Source organism: Trachypithecus francoisi, unplaced genomic scaffold (assembly GCF_009764315.1).
Source record: "Trachypithecus francoisi isolate TF-2019V2 unplaced genomic scaffold, Tfra_2.0 Lachesis_group0, whole genome shotgun sequence".
In the NCBI taxonomy this organism is placed as follows: domain Eukaryota; kingdom Metazoa; phylum Chordata; class Mammalia; order Primates; family Cercopithecidae; genus Trachypithecus; species Trachypithecus francoisi.
This window is the reverse complement of record NW_022681453.1, coordinates 152492325-152516924: the sequence shown is the minus strand read 5'-3', so window position 1 is coordinate 152516924 and position 24600 is coordinate 152492325. Positions and strand designations below refer to the sequence as shown.

Here is a 24600-nt window from a genome sequence, read left to right as displayed (position 1 = left end):
AAATTTTTACTTTATTTTTTGCCTCTCTCTCTAAGGCAGATCTAAGATTTATTGGTCTTTAAGTTGGTATTTTGGGTATTATAGTTTGTAAAATGCATCCACAGAGGGGGAGAAAATCAAACGTAGTCACTATGAAAAATTGATGAAGATATGGGACCTGTCATCCTCCCACCACACCATGTCTTCCACTTTCCATCAAATAGCATACATTTTAAAATGAAAATTTCTGAGCTCAGTTTGTCAAGTTTTTAAAATTACGTGCCAGACCACTCAGTACAGAGGAGAAAAATGAGCTCTTGTGCCTCTGGGCCCCTCAAAATGAACTTGTAATGTGCCACATAATCTGTTTTTTAAGTAAGACTGTCTCTAGAGATGTCTTCCAAATTTGGCAAAACTTGGTGCAGCTTCCTTGGCAGTATGTAAGAACATTAACAAACTAATTTTATTTTTATGGATGTTTTTGGCCCATGATATTTTAAAGTAACCTGCCAGAAATATAAGTGCTAAAATTTATATATCATGAAATAGAAACATCTGGTAATTCATATATACTTCCATAGTTGTAAGGAAATATAAAAATGTGAATGCCATTTCTGGTAAGTTGGAAATAAAACTCTTACCCTCCTCCATCAATTGTAGAGCTGTAGCATCCCCTTGTGGGGTTGTTGGTAACTGCATGAAAACGCAAGAAAAGATTTATTTACGCTGAGGATTTCAGGCAAATTCTTTCTAATCTTGATGTTAAGAGAGTAGGGAGGCCGAGACGGCGGATCACGAGGTCAGGAGATCGAGACCATCCTGGCTAACACGGTGAAACCCCGTCTCTACTAAAAAAATACAAAAAAAAAAAAAAAAAAACTAGCCGGGTGAGGTGGCGGGTGCCTGTAGTCCCAGCTACTCCGGAGGCTGAGTCAGGAGAATGGCGTAAACCCGGGAGGCGGAGCTTGCAGTGAGCCAAGATCCGGCCACTGCACTCCAGCCTGGGCGACAGAGCAAGACTCCGTCTCAAAAAAAAAAAGAGTAATAATCAGTAGTTTAATTCTGTTGTTTGAAAAGTCTCAAAATAGATATAAACATCTTTTCAGTTGTAATTTTTAAGTTTGAAAGTAAGATTCAAATAATAGATAAAATGAGTTACTGGGTTTTCCTTTTCAACAGAAGCACTTTTTACATGCTTTTAGACTAGATTAATATTTGATATGATTTAGCTTTCCAGTTTGATAATTTTGACACCTTTTGTCCTCAAACTTTTTTTTTTTTTTTTGGTCTCACTGTTTTTGAGACAAAGTCTCACTCTGTTGCCCAGACTGAAGTGCAGTGGCATGATCTCGGCTCACTGCAACCTCCACCTCCCAGGTTCAAGCAGTTCTCCTGCCTCAGCCTCCCAAGTAGCTGGGACTACAGGCACACGCCACCATGCTGAGCTAATTTTTGTATTTTTAGTAGAGACGGGGTTTAACTATGTTGGCCAGTCTGGTCTTGAACTCCTGACCTTGTGATCTGCCCACCTCAGCCTCCCAAAGTGCTGGGATTGCAGGCATGAGCCACTGCGCCCTGCCTTTGGTCTCACATTTTTAACATATCTGTTTAATATTTGAATTTAGAAAATACAACAAGTCTCCTGTCTTTAGCTGGAAAAAAAAAAACCAGAAATAGGCCAGGTGCGGTGGCTCACGCCTGTAATCCCAGCACTTTGGGAGGCCGAGGCGGGCGGATCATGAGGTCAGGAGATGAGACCATCCTGGCTAACATGGTGAAACCCCGTCTCTACTAAAAATGCAAAAAATTAGCCAGGTGTGGTGGCGGGCACCTGTAGTCCCAGCTACTAAGGAGGCTGAGGCAGGAGAATGGCATGAACCGGGAGGCGGAGCTTGCAGTGAGCCGAGATCCCACCACTGCACTCCAATCTGGGCGACAGAGCAAGACTGTCTCAAAAAACAAACAAAAAAAACAGAAATAACGTTCAACTTTTTTTTTTTTTTTAGACAGAGTCTCACTCTGTTGCCGGGCTGGAGTGCTGTGGTGCGATCTTGGCTCACTGCAGTCTCCACCTCCTGGGTTTAAGCCATTCTCCTGCCTCAGCCTCCTGAGTAGCTTGGATGACAGGCATGTGCCACCACACCCAGTTAATTTTTGTACTTTTAGTAGAAATGGGGTTTCACCATGTTGACCAGGCTGGTTTTGATCTCCTGACCTTGTGATCCCCTCGCCTCAGCCTCCCAAAGTGCTGGGATTACAGGCGTGACCCACTGCACCTGGCCCACGTTCAGTTATTAGTAGAACTGCCTCTTCATTCTCTCTTTTACATAGCATTATGTACAAATAATTGTACTTTGGGTTTGTCTACCTCAATTTTAATTACACAGACCTTATGGTTAGAATTATTTAAATGCTGATTTTTTTCTATTAAGGGACTGTCAAAACTGCTTATCTTGAGGGCATAAGGATTGCTTTTATGCCTGTGAATGAAAAGTACATGTGTAGAGCAACTGAATGCTACTTTCAGTTAAAAATTTCTCTTTGTTTCCTGTTTCTTTTTCTTTCAAACTGAAATATTTTATTCAAAAACTGACAAACATATATATATGAGTTTTTTTTTTTCACTTAGAAATGCCAGATATTCCTGAACTATTTAACAAATCTTGAGCCTGTTTTCTTTATCTCTGATTCATACAGAATTACTTAATTCACAAGGATCCTTCAGGTAGTTTATTAAATTGAGCTTTTGTAATCATATTTTAAAATAATAATCACATTTATGTGGTTATACAAATAACTATTGATAGTTATTCACATATTTAAGTGGTAATAATTATACATCATATATAAATGTTATATGCGTAACATTTACATAGTGATTACTGTGTGCCAGGAACTATTCTAAGTGCTTTACTTATAATAACTTTTTTAGGGCTAATGTAGGGTTTTAATGTGTTAAGATACTATTAATAGTCCTTATTTGACAAATGAGGAAAAAGCACAGAGAAATTGAGCAACTTGTCTAAGGTCACACAACTGGGATTTGAACCAAACTGTCTGACCCCAAAGTTTGTGCTTTCAACCAGTGTACTGAAGTTTGAACTTTGGCATATTTCTGAATATATTTTAAACTCAAAAACATTCTCTCTTTTAAGCCATTAGAAAAAATTTGAGTGCCCCTTGCTTATAAAATAGTATTTAAAAGAGAATCAGAGAGTTCTCTACTCATTTAAAAAATGATCTTTTCAAAGGATGGGTAAAACAACATGTTGTGAAGTCTTTTTTTTTTTCAAGTACACATAGATGAGATATTTTGTCTGTGGGGATTTCTTATCCTGCAAAGAAGATTCAAGGAAACAAGTTTAGAAAGTATGGCAGGAGTGAACCCTTCTGGAGTTCTTAAGCATCCAAAAACAATATATGCATAAAAATGAGTAATTGGCATAGCGCTACCCTAATTCCTCTACATAGAACAATGCTATGTTAAGACTGTAGGCCTGGTGATTTTTAGTTATATGAGAGTAAAGAGGGATGTCATACCCCTTCCCCAGTTATTTGGAGCTAAAGGAAATAAAGCTGTGCTCTGAGCAAAATTTCTGTACTACAAACCAAAACAGAGTTTGTTTTGACTGTAGAGTGTAGAGACACTGTTTTAAGATGGATAGGGATGGTCCCAGACGCAGAAGTAGTTGTAACTGAGTAAGCAGTAATACAAGTAATGTTACTCTACTGTGCATAGAAAACACTGGTTCAATAAGAGGAAAAGATTCATCTAGAGTAATAAAATGAATTCCAAAGAGGGAGGCATGGTACTGCCTATTCAAGCACAGTTGATGGGGAAGGGGATTCTGGTCCAGAAGAATTACTGTTTCCTTGGCAACACTATTGTCTTAGCTGAGAGATTCTTAAGGCTGCATAAAACTCCTTGTCATGCCTCTGTACTCACCACAACGCCTTCTGATAATTTGTCTTTCCAAATAGCTACTAACAAATAAAAAAATACAGTGAAAGATATAGATGAAAACACTGTGGTAAATGGTGATAATTGTTGTAACCAAGTGACGAGCACATGGGGGTGGTGGTAAGAAACAGCATTCATTATTACTATTGTCACTCTTCTCCCTACTTTTGTAAGTGAGCATTTCTGTAATAAAATGCATTGGTCACTTAACAATCCAGGTACTTACACCACTTGACTATATTTCTTTTTCATAAATGTAATAATTGGCCTGCTTTTAAGTATATCAGGCTCTGCACTCAGTCATTGCAATTCAAGTGCATCTTATTTTTTTTATTTTTTATTTTTGTGAGATGGAGTCTCTCTCTCTCGCCCAGGCTGGAGTGCAGTGGCATGGTCTTGGCTCCATGCAACCTCCGCCTCCTAGGTCAAGTGATTCTCTTGCCTCAGCCTCCCGAGTAGCTGGGACTACAGGCATGTGCCACCATGCCTGGCTAATTTTTGTATTTTTGTAGAGACGGGGTTTCACCATGTTGGCCAGGCTGGTCTCGAACTCCTGACCTCAGGTGATCCACCCGCCTTGGCCTCCCAAAGTGCTGGGATCACAGGCGTGAGCCACCACACTTGACCTTCAGGTTCACTGTAGATGTGCTGATAAAACGTGTCTGAATTTGTAAGGTTGCAGAACATGCCCTGGATTGTGAAAAACTGACCGAAGTATCAATTGTCAGGATGCTTGGTCATCAACCAGCTAAACTTCCTGATACGGTTTGGCTGTGTCCCCACCCAAATCTCACCTTGAATTGTCATCATCCCCACGTCAAGGGCAGGGCCTGGTGAAGATAATTGAATCATCAGGTGGTTTCAAACCCCCGTACTGTTCTTGTGGTAGTGAGTAAGTCTCATGAGATCTGATGGTTTTATAAATGGGAGTTCCCCTGCCCAAGCTCTCTTGCCTGCCGCATGTAAGACGTCCCTTTACTTTTCTTTGTCTTCTGTCATGATTGCGAGGTCTCCCCAGCCATGTGGAAGTATGAGTCAATTAAACCTCTTCCCTTAATAAATTACCCAGCCTTGGGTATGTCTTTATTAGCAGCATGAGAACAGACTAATACACTTCCCTTAGAGGTACTTCTGAGTCACGTTTCCTAACAGGCTTGTTTCTAATTATTTCATTGACCATATCTTTACATCACTATTTCTTAAATCAGACAGTAGATGTTCTGAAGGTTGATATTCCTCTTTTGTGGGGTAGTGATATAATTTCTTCTTGTATTAACCATCCCTTCATCCTTTAAATTTGCCTTGGTTAATTCGCTAGTTGTCTTTTCTGTCTTTATCTTTCTCAAAGCTAATAAATATTCTATTAAAGCCTTCTTCCTTCTATTTTTAAATGAATTAGTATATTAGAGGAGTATTAAAACTACTATTAAATTAAGTATTAAAGCTACTGTTTCTTTTACAAAAAGCATCTCAGCATTCCAGCTAAGGGAAGGAAGAGTGATAGAATTATAAAATTATCATTTTGATGATTAATGGCTCTAAGCTGTGATCATCAGTGGCTGGTGATATTGCAAAAGGAGAAACAACCAGACATTTGTGCCTCTTGGTAGAACTACACAGCATTATCAATGAAGCGTTCTTGCCAGAACATCAAATCTGAATCTAACCAAGCCTCTAGATCTAACTACCAATACAGAGGAAATACAGAGAGGATGAAGGAGTATGGTAAATGACATTATGGAGGTAGAGATAAGAGTTAACACAATTCCAAAGGTGGAAAACTCTGTAGGACCAACAGTGAGGAATCTATAAAAGAGACTTAAGAATGCTATTACCAATTCTAATCTGTGGACCTTATTTGGATTTGAACAAACTGTAGAAAAACATTTATGATGAGTTTGGGGAAATTTGAACACTAAGTGAATAGTGATGACTTTTTAAAATTATATATGAAATTATACCTGGAAATTACTTTAAAATAATAATGCAGGAACAGGATGGGAGAGTGAGTGAAGGTATGGTTGAAACAAGATTAGTCTTTTTAAAAAAAATTCAATGTATATATTTTTAAATGTTGTTTGGCATTGCCTTTAGATAGAGAATAGAGAAAATAGCAGCTTTTTTCTCATGTTAATTAGAAAATTATTTCTAATTGCTTTCAAAAAGTGACCCGAGGCTTCAAAACCAAAGCATTCATTCACTCACTCTCTAGTCAACATCCATGGAATGTCTACTACCAAGCCCATGTGCCCTATGCTGACCTATCTACTGAAAATAAAATTGTGGGTTCAAATAGCAATGCTTGAAATAATTTAAACTGCCTAAAAATATTGCACCTGTGAATCCATTTTAGTCTTTTTAGGGAATTTACTACTGGGCTTTGTGATCTCAAACTTTAGAAAAGCCTTAGTGCAGGATTTATAAAACTTGAAAACTACGAGTGTAAATAAATAATTCCAGGCCAGGCATGGTGGCTTACACCGGTAATCCCAGCACTTTGGGAGGCTGAGGCGGGTAGATCACCTGAGGTTAGGAGTTCAAGACCAGCCTGGCCAACATAGTGAAACCCCGTCTCTACTAAAAATACAAAAATTAGCCCGGTGTGGTGGCATGCACCTGTAGTCCCAGCTACTTGGGAGGCTGAGGCGGGAGAATCACTTGAACCCAGGAGGCAGAGGTTCAGTGAGCTGAGACCACGCCATTGCACTCCGGCCTGGATTGACAGAGTGAGACTCTGTCTCAAAAAATAATAATAATTCCAAACATTCTACATTCTTAGATAAAATATGTAATTTATTTCTCGAACAGTATAGGGGAAATATTGACAGCATTTAAAATGCATCTTAATGTATTTTAAAACTTTTAAAATATATTTTAAAAACATTAAAATGTAGCAAGTGTATACTATAGAGGCAGTGAATTAAGAGAGGAATAGAATTGAGCAGTAACAAGATGTAAATGGAAAGACAAACTCTTCCTCAGTGTAAGTAACCAGTGCTGTAAATTTGCTGCGCCTAGTACAAGTGTTAAACAACTGTATAAACGCGGTTGAGGATTTTCTGCAAATAATAAAAAAAGTATCAATGCAGATTATTCTGGGAGAAGAATGGCAAAGAAAATCCACAAAAGCGTTTTAGCAGAACTCGGGTAACAGAGGACTGAGAGAGAGAATTCCCCAGACCCACAAAGCAAATAAATAATTTTCCCCAGTTTCTTAGTAAGGAGGGTTGAAATTAAATTCAAAATGTTAATGTTTGTTGTTTATTGTTTTTTGAACACAATTATTTTTAAGTTACTTATGGCCTATTAAGCTGTATAGCATTTTCACTTCACAACACAGTACAATTATTTTTCATTATATTCATAAACACCTCTCTTAAAGAACTCTAGAGTTCATTCATTGCGTGAATATTATGTACCCATTAAAAAGAACAAACTGGATCTATAAAAAGTAGTCTCAAAGAGTTAACTAGGAAGTGCTTGCAGGTAAAAAAACAAGATACTGGAGAGTAGAATATGATAACAGTTTTGTAAACGAATAGGCTTAAAACTTATTTACAAATGTGTATATATGCACACATTTTTAAAAATCTATATAAAATTATATAAGCATGAAGAAAATAGAGAAGGGTTCATAGTAGGTAGTTAACAGGTTCCTAAGAGAAGCGGAGGTGCAGAATGGTAGTGTTTTGAAGATAAGAAAAAAGATAAGAGAAAACCAAAGTTAAAAGAGAAAAAAAAGAAAACGTTCTTTAAAAAAAAAAAGCATTGATTTGGTGACATTGTTTATGTATGTATGCATTGTTATCTATTTGTCTGTGTGTAATAAGGATTTTTTAATATTAAATAAATAAGATTCTGGTTCAAAGAGTGATGAAAATAATAAGTGACACTCCACACAGATTTTCTTGGTTCTTGAAGTTTGAGCTTCACTACAAAAAGAATCTCCGTTCGGTTGCTTTTATCTACCCTACAGTGTTGGTTAATGGCAAATCCAAATTTGTAAATTTAATTTGGAGTTATTTCTGAAAATAAATTTTGTGGGCAATATGATGATAAGCCACAAGAAAAAAATATATGCAGGTAAATATTTAAAAATAAATTCCCTTAATATATTCTAATCGTGATAGTTTCTGTAGCATAATTTAAAATTATGCTATTTTCAGTGTCCAAATAAGGATGTTACCAGTATTACTATTGAGCATTTGGCTGTACATAGTAACTTTTAAAATAATTTTGTTTTAGAATGTACTAATAAAAGACATATATAGTACACTTTTTCTGCAGTTTAGTTTCTGGTTATAGTTAAGTAAAGCAAAGATTCACTATTTTATATATAGTGCAAGAAAATGCCTTTTTAAAATAATGAATTATTGAAGATAAGAGTACATTTAGGTTTTTTTCCTAGATATTTTTAGATATTTTGCTGTAATGGAATAAAGGGGATGAAATATTTGTAATTGGCATATTATTTTAGATAAATGAACTTTTAAGAGTTTGAACAATTTTTTAACTCCTGGAACTCCTGTGATATCTTGAATGAGTAACAAACTTTTTTTTTCCCCATCCTAGGAAGATATATTTTGGCTAAAGCCCAGCAATTCTGAAGTTTTAATGTCCAAATTAGTTGAGTTCAATTGTTTTTGCAAATTTAGGCTACTGTAAGAGTAAAAATTGCCTTTCTCTAAACCTGATATGGTCTAGAAAAAAATAGATGGTTACACCAACAACAAATCGTAAATTTCAAATTTAGGCAAGCATATTGCTGAGTACCCCCCTAAAAAAGGAAATAAGAATACTTGATTGTCAATGGTACTTTGCAGTTTTTATCAGCCTTCATCCAGTTTTATTTTGTGTTGTTTTTAAATTTTAGATTCAGGGGTACATGTGCAGGTTTGTTACATGGGTATATTGTGTAATGCTGAGGTTTAGGCTTATGATCCCTTTGCCCAAGTAACGAACAAAGTACCGGATAACTTTTTCAACCGCTACTCCCCTATCTCCCTCCCCACTTTTGGAACCCCCAGTGTCTATTGTTACCATCTTTGTGTTTGTGCATACCCAGTGTTTAGCTCCCAGTTACAAGTGAGAACATACGGTATTTGATTTTCTGTTTCTGCATTAATTCGCATAGGGTAGTGGCCTCCAGCTGCATCCATGTTGGTGCAAAGGGCATAATTTTTTCTTTCTATGACTGCGAACAAGATTAGTCTTCAGTTGATAATTGTTTAGACTAGATAATGGGTACAGGAGAGTTCAATATTCTCTTTTGTTTGTGTTTTTAAATTCGCATGATAAAAAGCTTTAAAAAAAAAAAAAAAAACTCCTAGATTTCTGGTTTTGGTCCTGCAAATTTCTCTTAAGTTCAAATTTTTGGATAAAGAATTTACTTTAAAACAAGGTTTCTTATGTGTTCTGATATGTCTTACCTACTTTTTTTTGTTTTGTTTGTGAGACGAAGTCTCGCTCTGTCATCCATACAAGCCCAGACTGGAGTACAGTGGCAGGATCTCAGCTCACTGCAACTCCGCCTCCTGGGTTCAAGCGATTCTCCTGCCTCAGCCTGCCAAGCAGCTGGATTACGGGCACCATGCCTGACTGATTTTTGTATTTTCAGTAAAGACAGAGTTTCACCGTGTTGGCCAGGCTGATCTCGAACTCCTGACCTCAAGTGATCTGCCTGCCTCAGCCTCCCAGTGCTGGGATTACAGTCATGAGCCACTGCACCTGGACTGTCTTATCTATTTTCAACTAAATGCTACTTTCTTAAATTTAGTTGGTAAACATTTATTTTTGATAATACATTGGATTTTAAATGTTTTACCTTTCATCATCATTTTTTCTAAACCTGCAAGCTAATCAAACTTTTATTCAACTTCTTTAAGATCTTAATTTCTGTAATATCTATGCTTTTTGTTTCCTGGATAAAAATGTATTTGTAGCTTTCTAATCCAATATATAACCAATATTAGGCTTCTGAAGATTAGTATCCTGCTACTTACGAAGTTTCCTAACCGTAAATACTAAGTTGACTTTTTTGGTTGTTTTTTTATAGCTTAACTCTTAACTTGCCTCATTGGCTTGAATGCGTTTCCATCACATGGAATCACTTATATTTTTACTTTAGGTACTTGCTACAACCAAGAGACAATGGAAACAAGTCATCCAAAACTGATGACCTGGGGTCTCTTCGATTAAATATATGTTATACAGAAGACTACGTGCTTCCTTCAGAGTACTATGGTCCTTTGAAAACTTTGCTGCTAAAATCACCAGATGTTCAAGTATGTTAAGAATCTTAAGGATATGATTTAACACGAAGTGGCTAAAATAATTCTATAAATGATAAGGAGAAGATTTCAAGAGTATCAAGTCTTATTAAAACAGTAAAAATTATATACATACATACATATACACACACACATTTCTATTTATCTGAACCAGAGTACTATGATTCCTACGTGTACTCCCACAATCATCTCTGATAAAAAATTTTGAAAATTAAATATCCTGTATAACAGCTTTAATGACATTATTACAGTTACTTTTACAGGCTAATGATTGAACAGTTAATCGTGTTTCCTTGATTTTTGTGCTTGTTTTCTACCTTCCTATATTTAGCCAATATCTGCCTCAGCTGCTTACATTTTGAGTGAAATATGTCGAGATAAAAATGATGCTGTTTTGCCCCTTGTACGACTGCTGCTGCACCATGATAAACTTGTTCCTTTTGCCACTGCTGTGGCTGAATTAGACTTGAAGGATACACAGTAAGAGTTATATTTTATTAAATGTTAATTACATGTTGTTGAAATTGGACCTTAGTTTGACAGATTGTTTTCGTAGTCTGAATTTTTTTGTATTGATCAGACTTTATAGTAGGCTGAAAAGAAGTACTTAACAAATAACAAAAGGCAGTTAAGCTATCAAACAGTATTCACCTACCTTAAGGACAATTAATGAAGGATGTTTTTCTTTAACTCAGTGAGGAAATTTCGTTTGTTACTAATCTGCTTCTTAGTGTAATGATTCACGTGTCACAAGTAGAAACACCAGAGCAGAAGTGTTTTTTTCTTTATTCATTATGTATCACCCTTATATGCATATGTATGACATTCTAAAAAGCAATCAAGTGACTTCTCATTCACGTCATAGTCTAACACTGTTGTTTTTTTACACACAGACATACATATACTCTACATTTTTGGTTCATAAATGTGATTTGCCTTTATATATATATACACGTATGTGTGTATGTATATACGTGTATATGTATGTACGTGTATATATATATGTGTGTATTGAGTTTTTTATTTGTTTGTTTTTAAGACGGAGTCTCGCTTTTTCACCCAGGTTGGAGTGCAGTGGCATGATCTTGGCTCACTGAAGCTTCTGCCTTCTAGGTTCAAGTGATTCTCCTGCCTCAGCCTCCTGAGTAGCTGGGATTACAGGCACTCGCCATCACACCCAGCTAATTTTTGTATTTCTAGTAGAGATGGGGTTTCACCATGTTGGCCAGGCTAGTCTCACATTCCTGACTTCAAGTGAAGCACCTGCTTCAACCCCACAAAGTGCTGGGATTACAGGCGTGAGCCATCACACCTGGCCATTATTTTTATATATTTTTGGTAAGTTTGAAAAACCTAATGGCAGCAAGCTTTTAAATAAATGGTAAAAATTACTAAAATTGTAGGTCACTTATGCCTTCTACTACGTCTTAAATCTATTTCAACTCAATGCTTCTTTCGTCAATTGGTCAAGTATGTTATATTATTGGTTTCACAATCTTTGTTTACTACATTTGGTTTCATCTATTTCTGTTTCAGAGATGCAAACACAATTTTTAGAGGAAATTCCTTGGCTACCCGATGTCTGGATGAGATGATGAAAATAGTGGGAGGGCACTACCTGAAAGTAACATTAAAACCTATTCTTGATGAGGTACAGAATATATCTCCAACAGTGATAGTTTGTGACCTCATGATAGTTGCTGTTTTATGAAGTGATCTATTGATGGGAAGGGTTTATTCATTCATATGTTCCTCAAAAAATAAGACTGAACACTTTAGAAGCAAATTATTTACTTCTCTATCAATGGATTTTTACTCAAAAGGTACAGTATAGTATAGTCTACATTATTTCTTTGTTATGGGATTTCTATCTTAGCCGGAGTTCCAAATATATGACAAATACTTTTTGATATCGTGTTTTAAGAAAATTGTATATATTATCCCTGCATAGGGCGTTTTATACTTAGTTACAATTTAAATCTCTATAATTACCTTTTATTATCAGAACAATAACAGTTTTTTCATTTTGTCAGATTACTTAGAAAAAATCATTAACTGCAAAATTTATTTTTCAGATATGTGACTCCTCAAAATCCTGTGAAATCGATCCTATTAAATTGAAAGAGGGAGATAATGTAGAAAATAATAAGGTAAGTCCTTGTTATATTGTTTATAATTGTGTTAAAATTGGTCTTAATGGTGTAACCTTTCTCCCACTTACATTATAATAAAGCCAGATAGAGGGAAGCAATGCTGTTTATTCTTTACATAAGCCTTTACTATTAGCAGCATTTTCTAAGATTAGTTTTTAGAATGTTATTTCCTCAGTGGTTTCACTTTGTTTTTGTTCTTGATTGTCTCTTTTTGTCTCTAGTAACAATAGTGAACTTAAGCTATAGCTAGTTACAGCCCCTGTTCTAGCCATTCCTTTGGGCTCAAACTGATCAGGCTAAGTGACACAGTGACTTGATCAGTCATTACTTTCAGTGGCCTCTGAAAAAGCAATGATTGTGTTAGGGTCACAAATTTTTATTGCAATGGATAATAGTGTCACAACGTCCTGTGCTTGTGTGTCCGAGTTGTTTTGTGATTTCCTTTTGGATTATTTTATTCCCTGTTGCTTCTTGTGAAGTTTATTCATAGATTCACCTCTTAACGCCTAGCAAATCTAAATTTAATTTATTAAATTCAGTATATAAATTGTCCTTAAACCAAATGAGTTTGGAAAAGGGAAACAGTGCTTTAAAAAATGTTAGATAGTGACTGTCTAATGAACCTCATTTTCTTACATTTTTCTTTCATGAAGGCTATTGAAGATGTGTGAACATCAAAATCTTAATGTTTCCCTTTTTAAATCCTGCAGGAGAATCTGCGCTACTACGTAGACAAGTTATTCAGTACAATTGTAAAATCAAGTATGAGCTGTCCCACTGTAATGTGTGATATCTTTTATTCTCTAAGGCAGATGGCTACTCAGAGATTTCCTAGTAAGTGCCTTGTTTTACTAAAACATGCCATTTCTTTTTCTTTGACTTTTTTGTAGATATTAATTACATTTGGTTTGTGCAAGATATTTAAGGTATTTATTTATTTATTGTTTATTTTTGAGACAGAGTCTCGCTCTGTCACCCCAGCTGGAGTGCAGTGGTGCTATCTCGGCTCACTGCAACCTCCATCTCCCAGGTTCGTGCCATTCTCCTGCCTCAGCCTCCCGAGTAGCTGGGACTACAGGCACCCGCCACCACGCCCGGCTAATTTTTTGTATTTTTAGTAGAGACGGGGTTTCACCGTGTTAGCCAGGATGGTCTTGATCTCCTGACCTCGTGATCTGCCCGCCTCGGCCTCCCAAAGTTCTGGGATTACAGGCGTGAGCCACTGCTCCCGGCCTAAGGTTTTTAAGTACAACCTTCTTTAGTTTTTCAAAATGATTCTAGATTTCTCATAAGAAATCTGATTTTTCTTGAAATCTCAAAATACATATTGCATTTTATTTCAGTATAATGCAACTTTATACAAAGAGCAAATCAAAATCACCATTAAAGAAAGGCAAAAATTTAGAACTGTAACATTGTATAAGTAAGCATTTATACCAGATGCTTATGAGAGTTAAAAATACCTTTGTTATTTATACCAACTATCTTTCCCAGCTGCATGCATTCAGATAGTGAGAATCTTTAGTTCCATAAAATTGACTAGATTTGACAGTATGAGAATGCTAATAAGGTTTTGGTGGTGAGAGGTTTTTATAGAAATGGCCTTAGACATTAGAAACCTTTCTTTTGCAACATACATAGAGTTTTAAGGTACATGTATCAGTAACTGGCATATTTTAATTTTGAAAAAGTAGCCATGTCAAGGTTTTGCTTAGAAACCTTTCATTAAATTCAGAGTTACTGTCGCTGTTAATACTTAGAATTATTCACATTTTAATATATCTCTGATAAGTAAATAAACTTGCTATAGCTAGCTTTTCAGATCTGTCTACAATGGGAGGTGGTGGGTAGGAGGGTAGAATTAGGCAGGTACTTAAATTATCTGTCTTAACCAGCTATGCAAAACTGTGAGTTTATTTCTGTAACCATCTGAAGAGATTTTGCAGTTTTATGTTCTTTTAAGTGTGTGCTCACCCTGTGCACACGTGTGCAGTTAACTGCCCTTCTGTTAAATTGACCCGTTACTAAATTAGTGGGGCTGAGTTGTCTAACATGTAGATAAATTCATATCTAAATGTCTTTGCTAATTATAGTTGTAAATAAGTAAGTAAATCTAATCTTCATAACAAAAATAAAGGGAGCCAGAGGCACACGGAAAAGTGAAATGCTCATTGAAATTTTATTTTTAAATGGTTAGATCATGATAACCACATTGACTACTTAGTAACACACACAGTGTATTAGCCTCCATTATCTCCTATTCTCATCTTCACAAAACCACATGAGGTAGCTACTACTCCCATTAGGTGAGAAACAAAGGTTTAGAGAAGCTGAGTAACTTTACCAAGGTCTATGGCATGGCCAACAGGCAAGCAGGGCCTCAAACCTGGGCCTGGTCTACTCCAAACCACATGCTGCCATTCACTATACTCTATTTGGCCTTAAATCTATTTTAGCTGTTTAATTCTTCTTTATATAAATGATCTTAAACACTTTTTGGATTGTTTTTTTGTTTTTGTTTTGAGACCTAGTTTCACTCTTGTTGCCCAGGCTGGAGTGCACTGGCACAATCTCAGCTCACTGCAGCTCCGCCTCCTGGGTTCCCAGCCTCCCCAGTAGGTGGGATTACAGACATGGGCCTTCATGCCTGACTAATTTTGTATTTTTAGTAGAAACGGGCTTTCTCCATGTTGGTCAGGCTGGTCTCAAACTCCTGACCTCAGGTGATCCACCCGCTTCAGCCTCCCAAAGTGCTGGAATTACAGGTGTGGGTCACCGTGTCCAGCCAACACTTTATGTTTTTATATACATGCAGATGTATCTCCTTTGTTATGTTTTTGTTGACTTAACTATTAATGTGGTCATCATATCCTCAGTAGACTATAGTAGTGACAGTTTTGTTGCCATAAGTGTTTCATATTCTCTCGTTTTTGTTGTTTTTACTACCCTAGAAGAATGGCGAAAGGAGAGGTAAGAGGGCAGGGCAGACAGCAGGTAAAAAGCAGATATTATTAAAGAATGACAAATTAGACGAGTTGTTAATGGTTACCTACTGAATGACTTAGAAGAGTTAAAACTCGAACCAAACCTAAAGATTCTTTCCCTCGCCACCTGCTTCACCACCATCCGTCTGATTGTTGGGTGAAGTGTTGACTCCAGTCTGAAACGAAAGTTGTAGGTGAATGATCAAAGCCACCAGTAGTCTTCAGTTCATCTGCATTTTTATTTATGGACTATTGATAGCTTTTTTAAAGTAAACATTTCTGTCTAATTGTTTTTGTTGCATAACTTTTAATATTATCAAGATTTTGGGGGGGGAATTGAAACAAGAACCTAAAACTGAAAGTAGCCTTGTATTGTACTCTTAAGGGATTCAGTGTTACCACTAGGTAGTGCTAGATACTACTTTTATTTTTGTCGTAATTTTAGCAGTCTCTTCTTGCAAGTGAGGAAAGAGGTATTTTTCAAATTAAAATATTTCTAAAAACCTAGCAGCTTTGTCTTTTTTCATATTATTTCTTCTTTTGGATTTTTTAATCATAGGGTGTTTTAATTTAGTCATAAGCATCACTATCATTTCATCAATTCGGCTCTTACTAGACAAATTATGTTGCTCTCCTAGTTTACATGTCTTTTCTATATTTTTTAATTTATCATCTTTGTTTTTTAATTAAGTGTTTTTGTGCATGACATTTCACCATTTTTTTCCTGCAGATGACCCTCATGTTCAGTATTCTGCAGTGAGCAGCTTTGTATTTCTTCGTTTCTTTGCTGTAGCCGTAGTATCACCTCATACTTTTCATTTGCGACCTCATCATCCAGTAAGTGTTTGTTCTTCTGAAAGCTTTATTCCATTTTTTTATTTTTATTAAAATGAAGAAAAGATAAAATAAGTCAATTTCATTGGGCTGTATTTTCTTAAAACTGATACTTAAATTTACTCAGGGTTTCTTGGCCATTTCAGTCTTTCAAGTGAGACTGATAATCCTATTTTTTGTTGTTGTTAAAAGGTGTTCTACAAGAGTGATAAAATGCTAATTGAAGGTTGGTGATGAGTACAAAGGGGATTTGTTGTATTTTTTCATATGCTACTGTGTGTGTTTATAAATTTCCATAAGATTTTTTTTCATTAGTTATGGGTTTCATTTTGATAGGTATTTTATTTAAACAAAATCTGCTTTCCTGATTTATTAAAATAGTTTAATTTTGCAGATATTTTTAAATTTCACAGAAATTTGAAGAGGCTCTTTTCTCTAAGAAAGAAGGCTACAAGAGAAATTCCATTTAATTTGGAAACAGCATCTAAGATAGAAGATTTCAGTAGCAATGAAACTGACAGCATATAGTTAGAAAATATTAAATGGCAGATGAACTGAATAAGCATGAACAGTTAAAACAGAAAAAGAAACCAAGAATGCAGTATAGTGAAAGGTGTAGGATGTTTTATTGGAATATAACTTGTTAAATATGTCAGTATTTTTACTTTTTATTTACCTGAGGTAATACTGTAAACATATGAGATTTAAAAATTTTTTAAGCATGTAATCTTGTGTTCTGGAGTCCTATTTAATTACCAAAAATCTAAATCTCCACTGCATAGATTTACATGTTTATTTCTTAATTTTTAAAATTCTTTATTTTTGCTATACTTCCGATTCCTTCTTATATGGTGTAATTTGGCTAATTCTTTAAGCTTTTATGTTCCAAATACTTCATAATCTTATCTAATTGATCTTAGTTGCTGATTTGTATAACAAATAATAATAATAGCCCACATTTATTTAGTGCTTTGTACTAGGCCTTGTTCTAACTACTTTATGTTTTAACTTATTTGGTCCTCCTGGCAACCCTGTGAGGTAAATTCTGTTATCATCCACATGTGCAGATAAGGAAATCACAATAGAGTAACTTTTCCACACTCACACAACTGACAAATTATGATTTGATTTTACTCAATTTGAACTGGATTTAACTGGGATTCAAGTTCAGTCAGTCTTTATCGTCTGTAAGCTTAATCCTATCCCTTCCAACCTCTTAGACAGATGTTCAGGTATCTACAGTGTATCATTTCATGCTCAGTACTGGAGATGCAGTGATGAATAAGATACTCTTTGCCCTTAGGAAACTCGCAGCCAAGAGGAGTTGCTCAGTAGTGTAGGGAAAACACATGAGTTTTAGAGTTAAACCAAATTGTGAATACCCATTTCTCCTCTCAACGACTACATGACATTGACACTCACTTAACTTTGTGAGTACTGAATAGAACCATGTTGCAGTGGCAGCACCACGCCCTTTCTTGCCAAAGGATAAGTGGTCTGTGAGTAGCCCCAGCAGAGAGTGGGCCAGTGTCCTTTTGTTCACAGGGCTGTCCATTCTGTGGCTTTGTTACTAAAGCTGCACAGAACTCTGAGGCAATGAAAGCGTGGTAGCAACATTCTGGACATAAACAGAACACCTACTTCTGAACTTGTGAGTCTGCCTTGTATTCATACTTGAATTTGCGCATTCCTGTAACCGATGTTGATGGATACTTAGGTTGGTTCCATGACTTTGCTATTGTAAATAGTGCTGCAACAAACGTGAGTGCAGGTGCCAGGACATCTTTAAGAATATTATTTTCTTCAAAGGCAGAGAATTGTAGGGACCTTTTATAGATATAATGAAATCCCAAATGTTACAGCTAAAATGTTTTCTGAATAGTCTTAATTTAGGTGTGTTTCTGTTTTATAAGTATATTATAATGATCATATTTCAGATATTCCTTCTTTTCCAGATTGCCTTATATTCTGGTCATCTCTTCCCCTTCACATTCGTTGCCTATTTTCAATGTGGGGGTGGGGGGCATACTAAAATATTAAGGAATGTGAGCCAAAAATTGAACTAAAGCTTTTCTTGGTAAATTTTTCTTGGTATGTCTTCAGATGCAAGATATTGTTTGCTTGAATCCTTAAAACAAATAAAAATGGTCTGTGTTTTGATAGAAACTTACACAAATGTATAGATTGGTGAAAATTCAGCAGGGTATACATTTAAGATCTATTCATTTTGTCGTATGTAAATTATATCTCAATTTTAAAAAAATGAAGGAGCAAAGATTTCTGAGGGAAGACCGTTTAGTCAGTTTTATATATTACTATATATTACTTCTTTCAGATAGAGAGGCCTGAAAAACCTCTTGGATAATAGGCCCAAATAATCACCCTCTGATAAGATCAAAAAGAGCTAGGTGACTTCACATTTCCTAACCTGAATTTAGGTCTTTGCTTCCATGGTGAAAAGAGTTAATTGCAAAAGCCATTTAAAGTATTGAATATGTTTAGAGGTGAGCTGAGCACAGAAAATTTGGAACACCTAAAACTGCCATTTTAAGTTATAAGGTAGTAAAGTAGATGCCTTTGACATTCCAGAAGTGAATATAATTTGTCAGGTAATCCAAGGTGCCATACTGTATGAAACAACTTACATATAACATTGATAAAATTATGGCTTTGGCCTGTAATCCCAGCACTTTGAGAAGCCAAGGCGGGCAGATCACCTGAGGTCAGGAGTTCGAGACCAGCCTGGACAACATGACAAAACCCTGTCTCTATAAAAATACAAAAATTAGCCAAGCGTGGTGGCAGGCACCTGTAATCCCAGCTACTTAGGAGGCTGAGACAGGAGAATTGCTTGAACCCAGGAGGTGGAGGTTACAGTGAGCTGAGGTTTCACCACTACACTCCAGCCTGGGCAACAGAATGAGACTCCATCTCAGGAAAAAAAAAAAAAAATATATATATATATATATATATATGTATATATGTATATGTATATGTATATATATATATGTATGTATATATGTGTATATATGTATATATGTATGTATATATATATGTATATGTATATATATATATGACTTTTAAAAGCACCACATCTTTAATAATTACTTTGGGAAGAATTGTTAATTATACATGGCTTCTTTAGTCTCTTAATTCCTTAGGCCGGTGAATTGTACCCAGCCTTAGCTAGATTTTAACTGTGTGTGATTTGAACGTTTTTGAGTCATTGTTTTACAGCAATGTAGTCCATTTACTCTATTCTGCTTTTTTATATAAATTATTTTCTTGAAAACTTAATGGTAGTTTTGGTCTTTTTTACATTCTTTAGGATGCACAGACAATTAGAACATTAACTCTCATCTCAAAAACTATACAAACTTTGGGAAGCTGGGGGAGTCTGTCCAAAAGCAAGGTAAGTCCTTACATCTTTTATTTTGTTTTTACACTTCTAAATGTTGTTACATCCTATGATCCTTTCTCCTTGACTTACCTTCTTCCAAATTAAAAACTATACACACACACACACACACACACACACACACACACACACACACAATAGCTGTCTTTTAAGTAAGTCACCTGTTAAAGAGGACAGTTTCAGAAGCTGGGCATGGTGACTTGTGTCTTTAATTCCAGGAGGCTGAAGCGGGAAACTCACTTGAGGCCAGGAATTCAAGGCTGCAGTGCACAATGATGGCACCTGAGAATAGCCACTGCACTCCAGTCCCAGCAACTTAGCAAAACTCTGTCTCTAGAAAATTTAAAAAAAAAAAAAAATAGTTTAATGAGAACATTAAAAAAAAAAAAGTGCAGTTTCATGAAAACTGCTAAATAAGACAAAGAGAGCCTAGTAAGGAAGTGCAGGACAGTCTGTCTGTCTGCCTGCTTGTGCCATAATCGCATGACAGCTTTGAAAGAAGTCTTCCACTCCAAGCCCTGAACTCTGAAAATATATAATTGAGTCGTTTTAGGCCTTAATCCTCAGCTTTAAAATATAATCTGTTCTATTCTTAATTCTCTAACATATATAAACCTTGTGTTTGTTTTTTCTTAGTCAAGTTTCAAAGAGACATTCATGTGTGAATTTTTCAAAATGTTTCAAGAAGAAGGATATATTATGGCAGTTAAAAAGGTATGATTATTTTATTCTGGAATTGTTAATATTTATTTCACATAGCGTAGGGGAAATAACATTTTATATATATTATATCAATCCCCAGTTTAAATAATAATGTTTAAACTGTTCGTCAAAAAGGCTTCCTTTTTCTTTTTTCTTATACAGGGCTGTGCTTTTCAGCTTTGAAAATACCTAAATAAGTTTAACAACTACTACTTTTGCCAGTGCCTTAGAAACACAAATTACAGATATCTAGGGTTAGGATTTCTCAAAATGACACTATTGGCATTTGGGGTCAGATAATTCTTGATTCTGAGGAGCTGGCTTGTGCATTTCAGGATATTTAGCAGCATCCCTGGCCTCTACCCGTTAGATGCAATAAGTATGCCTCCTGTTTTGACCACCAAACATGCCTCCAGGTATTGCCAAATGTTCCTTGAAGGACAGAATTGCTTCTGGTTGAGAACCTCTGGTCTCTGGGGGTAAAGGCTTTGTATGGTGCCTGATGTAGAGTGGGCACTTAATTGCCCTAATAAAAAATATATACATTATTGAACATTTAATGAACAATATAAATTCATGGTAGTAACCTGAGGAAAGTTACTATAAATGTACAAAAGCCTATAGTATATAATATCCGAACACAAGTCCTGCAGCATACAAAAATCACTTCACTTAGAAGTTGAGAATGTTTTGAAAGGATCTTTAATTTCTTCAGTCTTTAGTCCTGAATCATCTAAACAAAATACAGCATTATTGTAAAATGCTGAAAATTTGTAAAGAAAAGTTAACCTTTGAAGTACTCTATCCCATATAGTCTAGAAGTTAAGAATTAAAAAATAAGGAAAGAAATGAATTATATCTAAACTAGGCCTGAAGAAAGTACTGTATTTTATGTATCACACTCTTAACTTAATGAATCCGAATTAACAAAGCCAAATGTTAAAGACTTCATTCAGTTTCTGTAGCATAACTAGCAGTTGGTTGCCAGAGTATTTATTTTGTTGAGGTGTACATTTGGGCGTTTTTTTATACTTAGGATTCTTTTTTTTTTTTTTTTTTTTTTTTTTTGAGACGGAGTCTCGCTCTGTCGCCCGGACTGGAGTGCAGTGGCCAGATCTCAGCTCACTGCAAGCTCTGCCTCCTGGGTTTACGCCATTCTCCTGCCTCAGCCTCCCGAGTAGCTGGGACTACAGGCGCCAGCCACCTCGCCCGGCTAGTTTTTTTTATATTTTTAGTAGAGACGGGGTTTCAGCGTATTAGCCAGGATGGTCTCGATCTCCTGACCTCGTGATCCGCCCGTCTCGGCCTCCCAAAGTGCTGGGATTACAGGCTTGAGCCACCGCGCCCGGCCTATACTTAGGATTCTTACAGAGACTTAGTAAGTGAAAAATGATGATTTAAAAAATTAAAGTCCATTGGAATATTTTTCATCTAGAATAGTGCCTGTTTAACCAAAAAATTTTTAGACAAACTATTGAAGGCTTTTGAGGAGAAAGTCTTTCAAAAGAATAGGCAAAGAAAAAGCTGCCCTTTTATTTTTAGGACATTGTTGAAACATTTGTGACACTGTAGGCAGACTTTTATTGGCAAGATTATGATGTACTGTCTTTTGTTTGAGGGTTGTTTTTCCATGTTTTGTGACCAAGGCTATGGTAGTATCTGATTTTTTTTTCCCCTGATATAATCAGAATGTGTAGAGTTGATAATGTCAGTGGAGAAAGGATTTAAGGGTACCAGGAGTTTAGTCTGTTCCTGATCTGTCCTGAGTCACCCACTCACATTCTAATGGACTATCGCCATAGTATGCCTCTGTCTCAGATTTGATTCTAAATCCCTAAGCTGACATAGGATACTTTACCCTAATATCCTAGTTTCCTTTATTATTTAGTAGTTAAAACAAGATATGTGCAGTGCTATACATTGCAAAAGCTTGTGAAGCTCAATTTCTCATTTTATATTGGCACTCTGACTAGTGACATTTACTGTTGATGCAGAAGAAAATAAGAGTATAACTCTGAATCATATGCTATTCCCTGCAGAGTTTAGAAAGGATAACCTGGATAGTTCTATAAACAAGGTGACCATATAAGTTGATGTCTAAACCAGAACACTTTTAAGAGTGAAAAATACTGTTAGTGATTATTCTGGGATGATAGGAATGGCCCCTGATGGGGATGGTCCTGAGCAAACTGGGACCTATAGTCACCCTGCCTATAGTCCATCTTAATTACTAGGTTTTCTTTCACTTTATATCTCTGTATTTACCCCATAGTTCCTAAATAAAGTATTGGCTGGGCACAGTGGCTCACACCTGTAATCCTAGCACTTTGGGAGGCCGAAGTGGGCGGATCACCTGAGGTCGGGAGTTGGAGACCAGCCTGGCTAACGTGGTGAAACCCCGTTTCTACTAAAAATACAAAAAATTAGCCAGGCCTGGTGGCACACGCCTGTAATCCCAGCTACTGGGGAGGCTGAGGCAGGATAATTGCTTGAATCCAGGAGGTAGAGGTTGCAGTGAGCTGAGATCATGCCATTGCACTCCAGCTTGGGCATCAAGAGCGAAACGCTGTCTCAAAAAAATAAAATAAACTATTATAAATAATATTTGCTAACAAATCATTGACTTCAGGTATATATTAAGAAATAAAATATTCACATAACTCAGACTCCAGTAGTGGATGGTCCATCTGGGAGAACTGATGCTATGGTAGGGCACTTCTTCAGTTCCCTTGGATACTTGTACCCACATTACCCATATATAATGCAAAAGGAACTCTGTTCTTGTTCTTTCACTTACCAGTATTTTCTCCCAGCAAGCAGAAATAAACATTCCATTTGAAAACTCCTTAAGTCTGAGCTCTGGCAGGCAATCATCAGCCAGTCTTAGGAGAAAATGACTGTCTCTACAAAATTCTACTTTAGAATAGGCACTGGAGCCTCAATATTATCGTTATTGGAATGTGGTTTGTTTTTGCTTAAGTCCTAAGCAGAACAACGTAGAAAAGTATAAAGGAAAAAGCAAAGAAATGCAAACCCTCTCTGAGTTTCTGAGTTTGTAATATCCACCTAATGAACTAAACAAATTGATAGCTCATTTAGGAGGCAAAATAGGATTCTTTAAGAACAAGAATTGTTCCTCAAAATCAAGGTAATGGTAGATTAAAAAAAAAAAAAAAAGAAAAGAAAAGAATTGTTCCATCCAGGCATGCATGGTGGTTCACGTCTGTAATCCCAGCACTTTGGGAGGTGGAGGCAGGCAGATCACAAGATCAGGAGTTCGAGACCAGCCTGGCCAATATGGTAAAACCCTGTCTCTACTAAAAATACAAATTTAGCCAGGCGTGGTGGTGGGCTCCTGTAGTCCCAGTTACCCGGGAGGCTAAGGCAGGAGAATCGCTTGAACCTGAGAGGTGGAGGTTGCAGTGAGCCAAGATCACACCATTGCATTCCTGCCTGGGTGACGGAACAACACTCCATCTCAAAAAAAAAAAAATAAACTATTATAAATAATATTTGCTAACAAATCATTGACTTCAGGTATATATTAAGAAATAAAATATTCACATAACTCAGACTCCAGTAGTGGATGGTCCATCTGGGAGAACTGATGCTATGGTAGGGCACTTCTTCAGTTCCCTTGGATACTTGTACCCACATTACCCATATATAATGCAAAAGGAACTCTGTTCTTGTTCTTTCACTTACCAGTATTTTCTCCCAGCAAGCAGAAATAAACATTCCATTGAAAACTCCTTAAGTCTGAGCTCTGGCAGGCAATCATCAGCCAGTCTTAGGAGAAAATGACTGTCTCTACAAAATTCTACTTTAGAATAGGCACTGGAGCCTCAATATTATCGTTATTGGAATGTGGTTTGTTTTTGCTTAAGTCCTAAGCAGAACAACGTAGAAAAGTATAAAGGAAAAAGCAAAGAATGCAAACCCTCTCTGAGTTTCTGAGTTTGTAATATCCACCTAATGAACTAAACAAATTGATAGCTCATTTAGGAGGCAAAATAGGATTCTTTAAGAACAAGAATTGTTCCTCAAAATCAAGGTAATGGTAGATTAAAAAAAAAAAAAAGAAAAGGAAAAGAATTGTTCCATCCAGGCATGCATGGTGGTTCACGTCTGTAATCCCAGCACTTTGGGAGGTGGAGGCAGGCAGATCACAAGATCAGGAGTTCGAGACCAGCCTGGCCAATATGGTAAAACCCTGTCTCTACTAAAAATACAAATTTAGCCAGGCGTGGTGGTGGGCTCCTGTAGTCCCAGTTACCCG

General features: G+C 36.3%; 1 protein-coding gene and 1 long non-coding RNA gene across 4 annotated transcripts in view; both read left to right on the top strand.

The window, feature by feature from the left end:
• RASA2 (RAS p21 protein activator 2) overlaps positions 1–24600 on the top strand; it is a 127323-nt gene that overhangs the window by 70599 nt on the left and 32124 nt on the right. For all 3 annotated transcript variants that reach the window (XM_033212460.1, XM_033212462.1, XM_033212461.1), the window contains exons 10-17: positions 10068–10224; positions 10562–10710; positions 11767–11881; positions 12306–12380; positions 13094–13217; positions 16098–16204; positions 19530–19613; positions 20256–20333. In XM_033212460.1, coding sequence (XP_033068351.1) covers positions 10068–10224; positions 10562–10710; positions 11767–11881; positions 12306–12380; positions 13094–13217; positions 16098–16204; positions 19530–19613; positions 20256–20333 — 889 coding nt within the window. The remainder of the gene's footprint in view (positions 1–10067; positions 10225–10561; positions 10711–11766; positions 11882–12305; positions 12381–13093; positions 13218–16097; positions 16205–19529; positions 19614–20255; positions 20334–24600) is intronic.
• Positions 22860–24402, top strand: LOC117084099. Its single transcript, XR_004437314.1, has 2 exons — positions 22860–22950; positions 23859–24402. It is a non-coding gene; the product is annotated as an uncharacterized LOC117084099 (long non-coding RNA).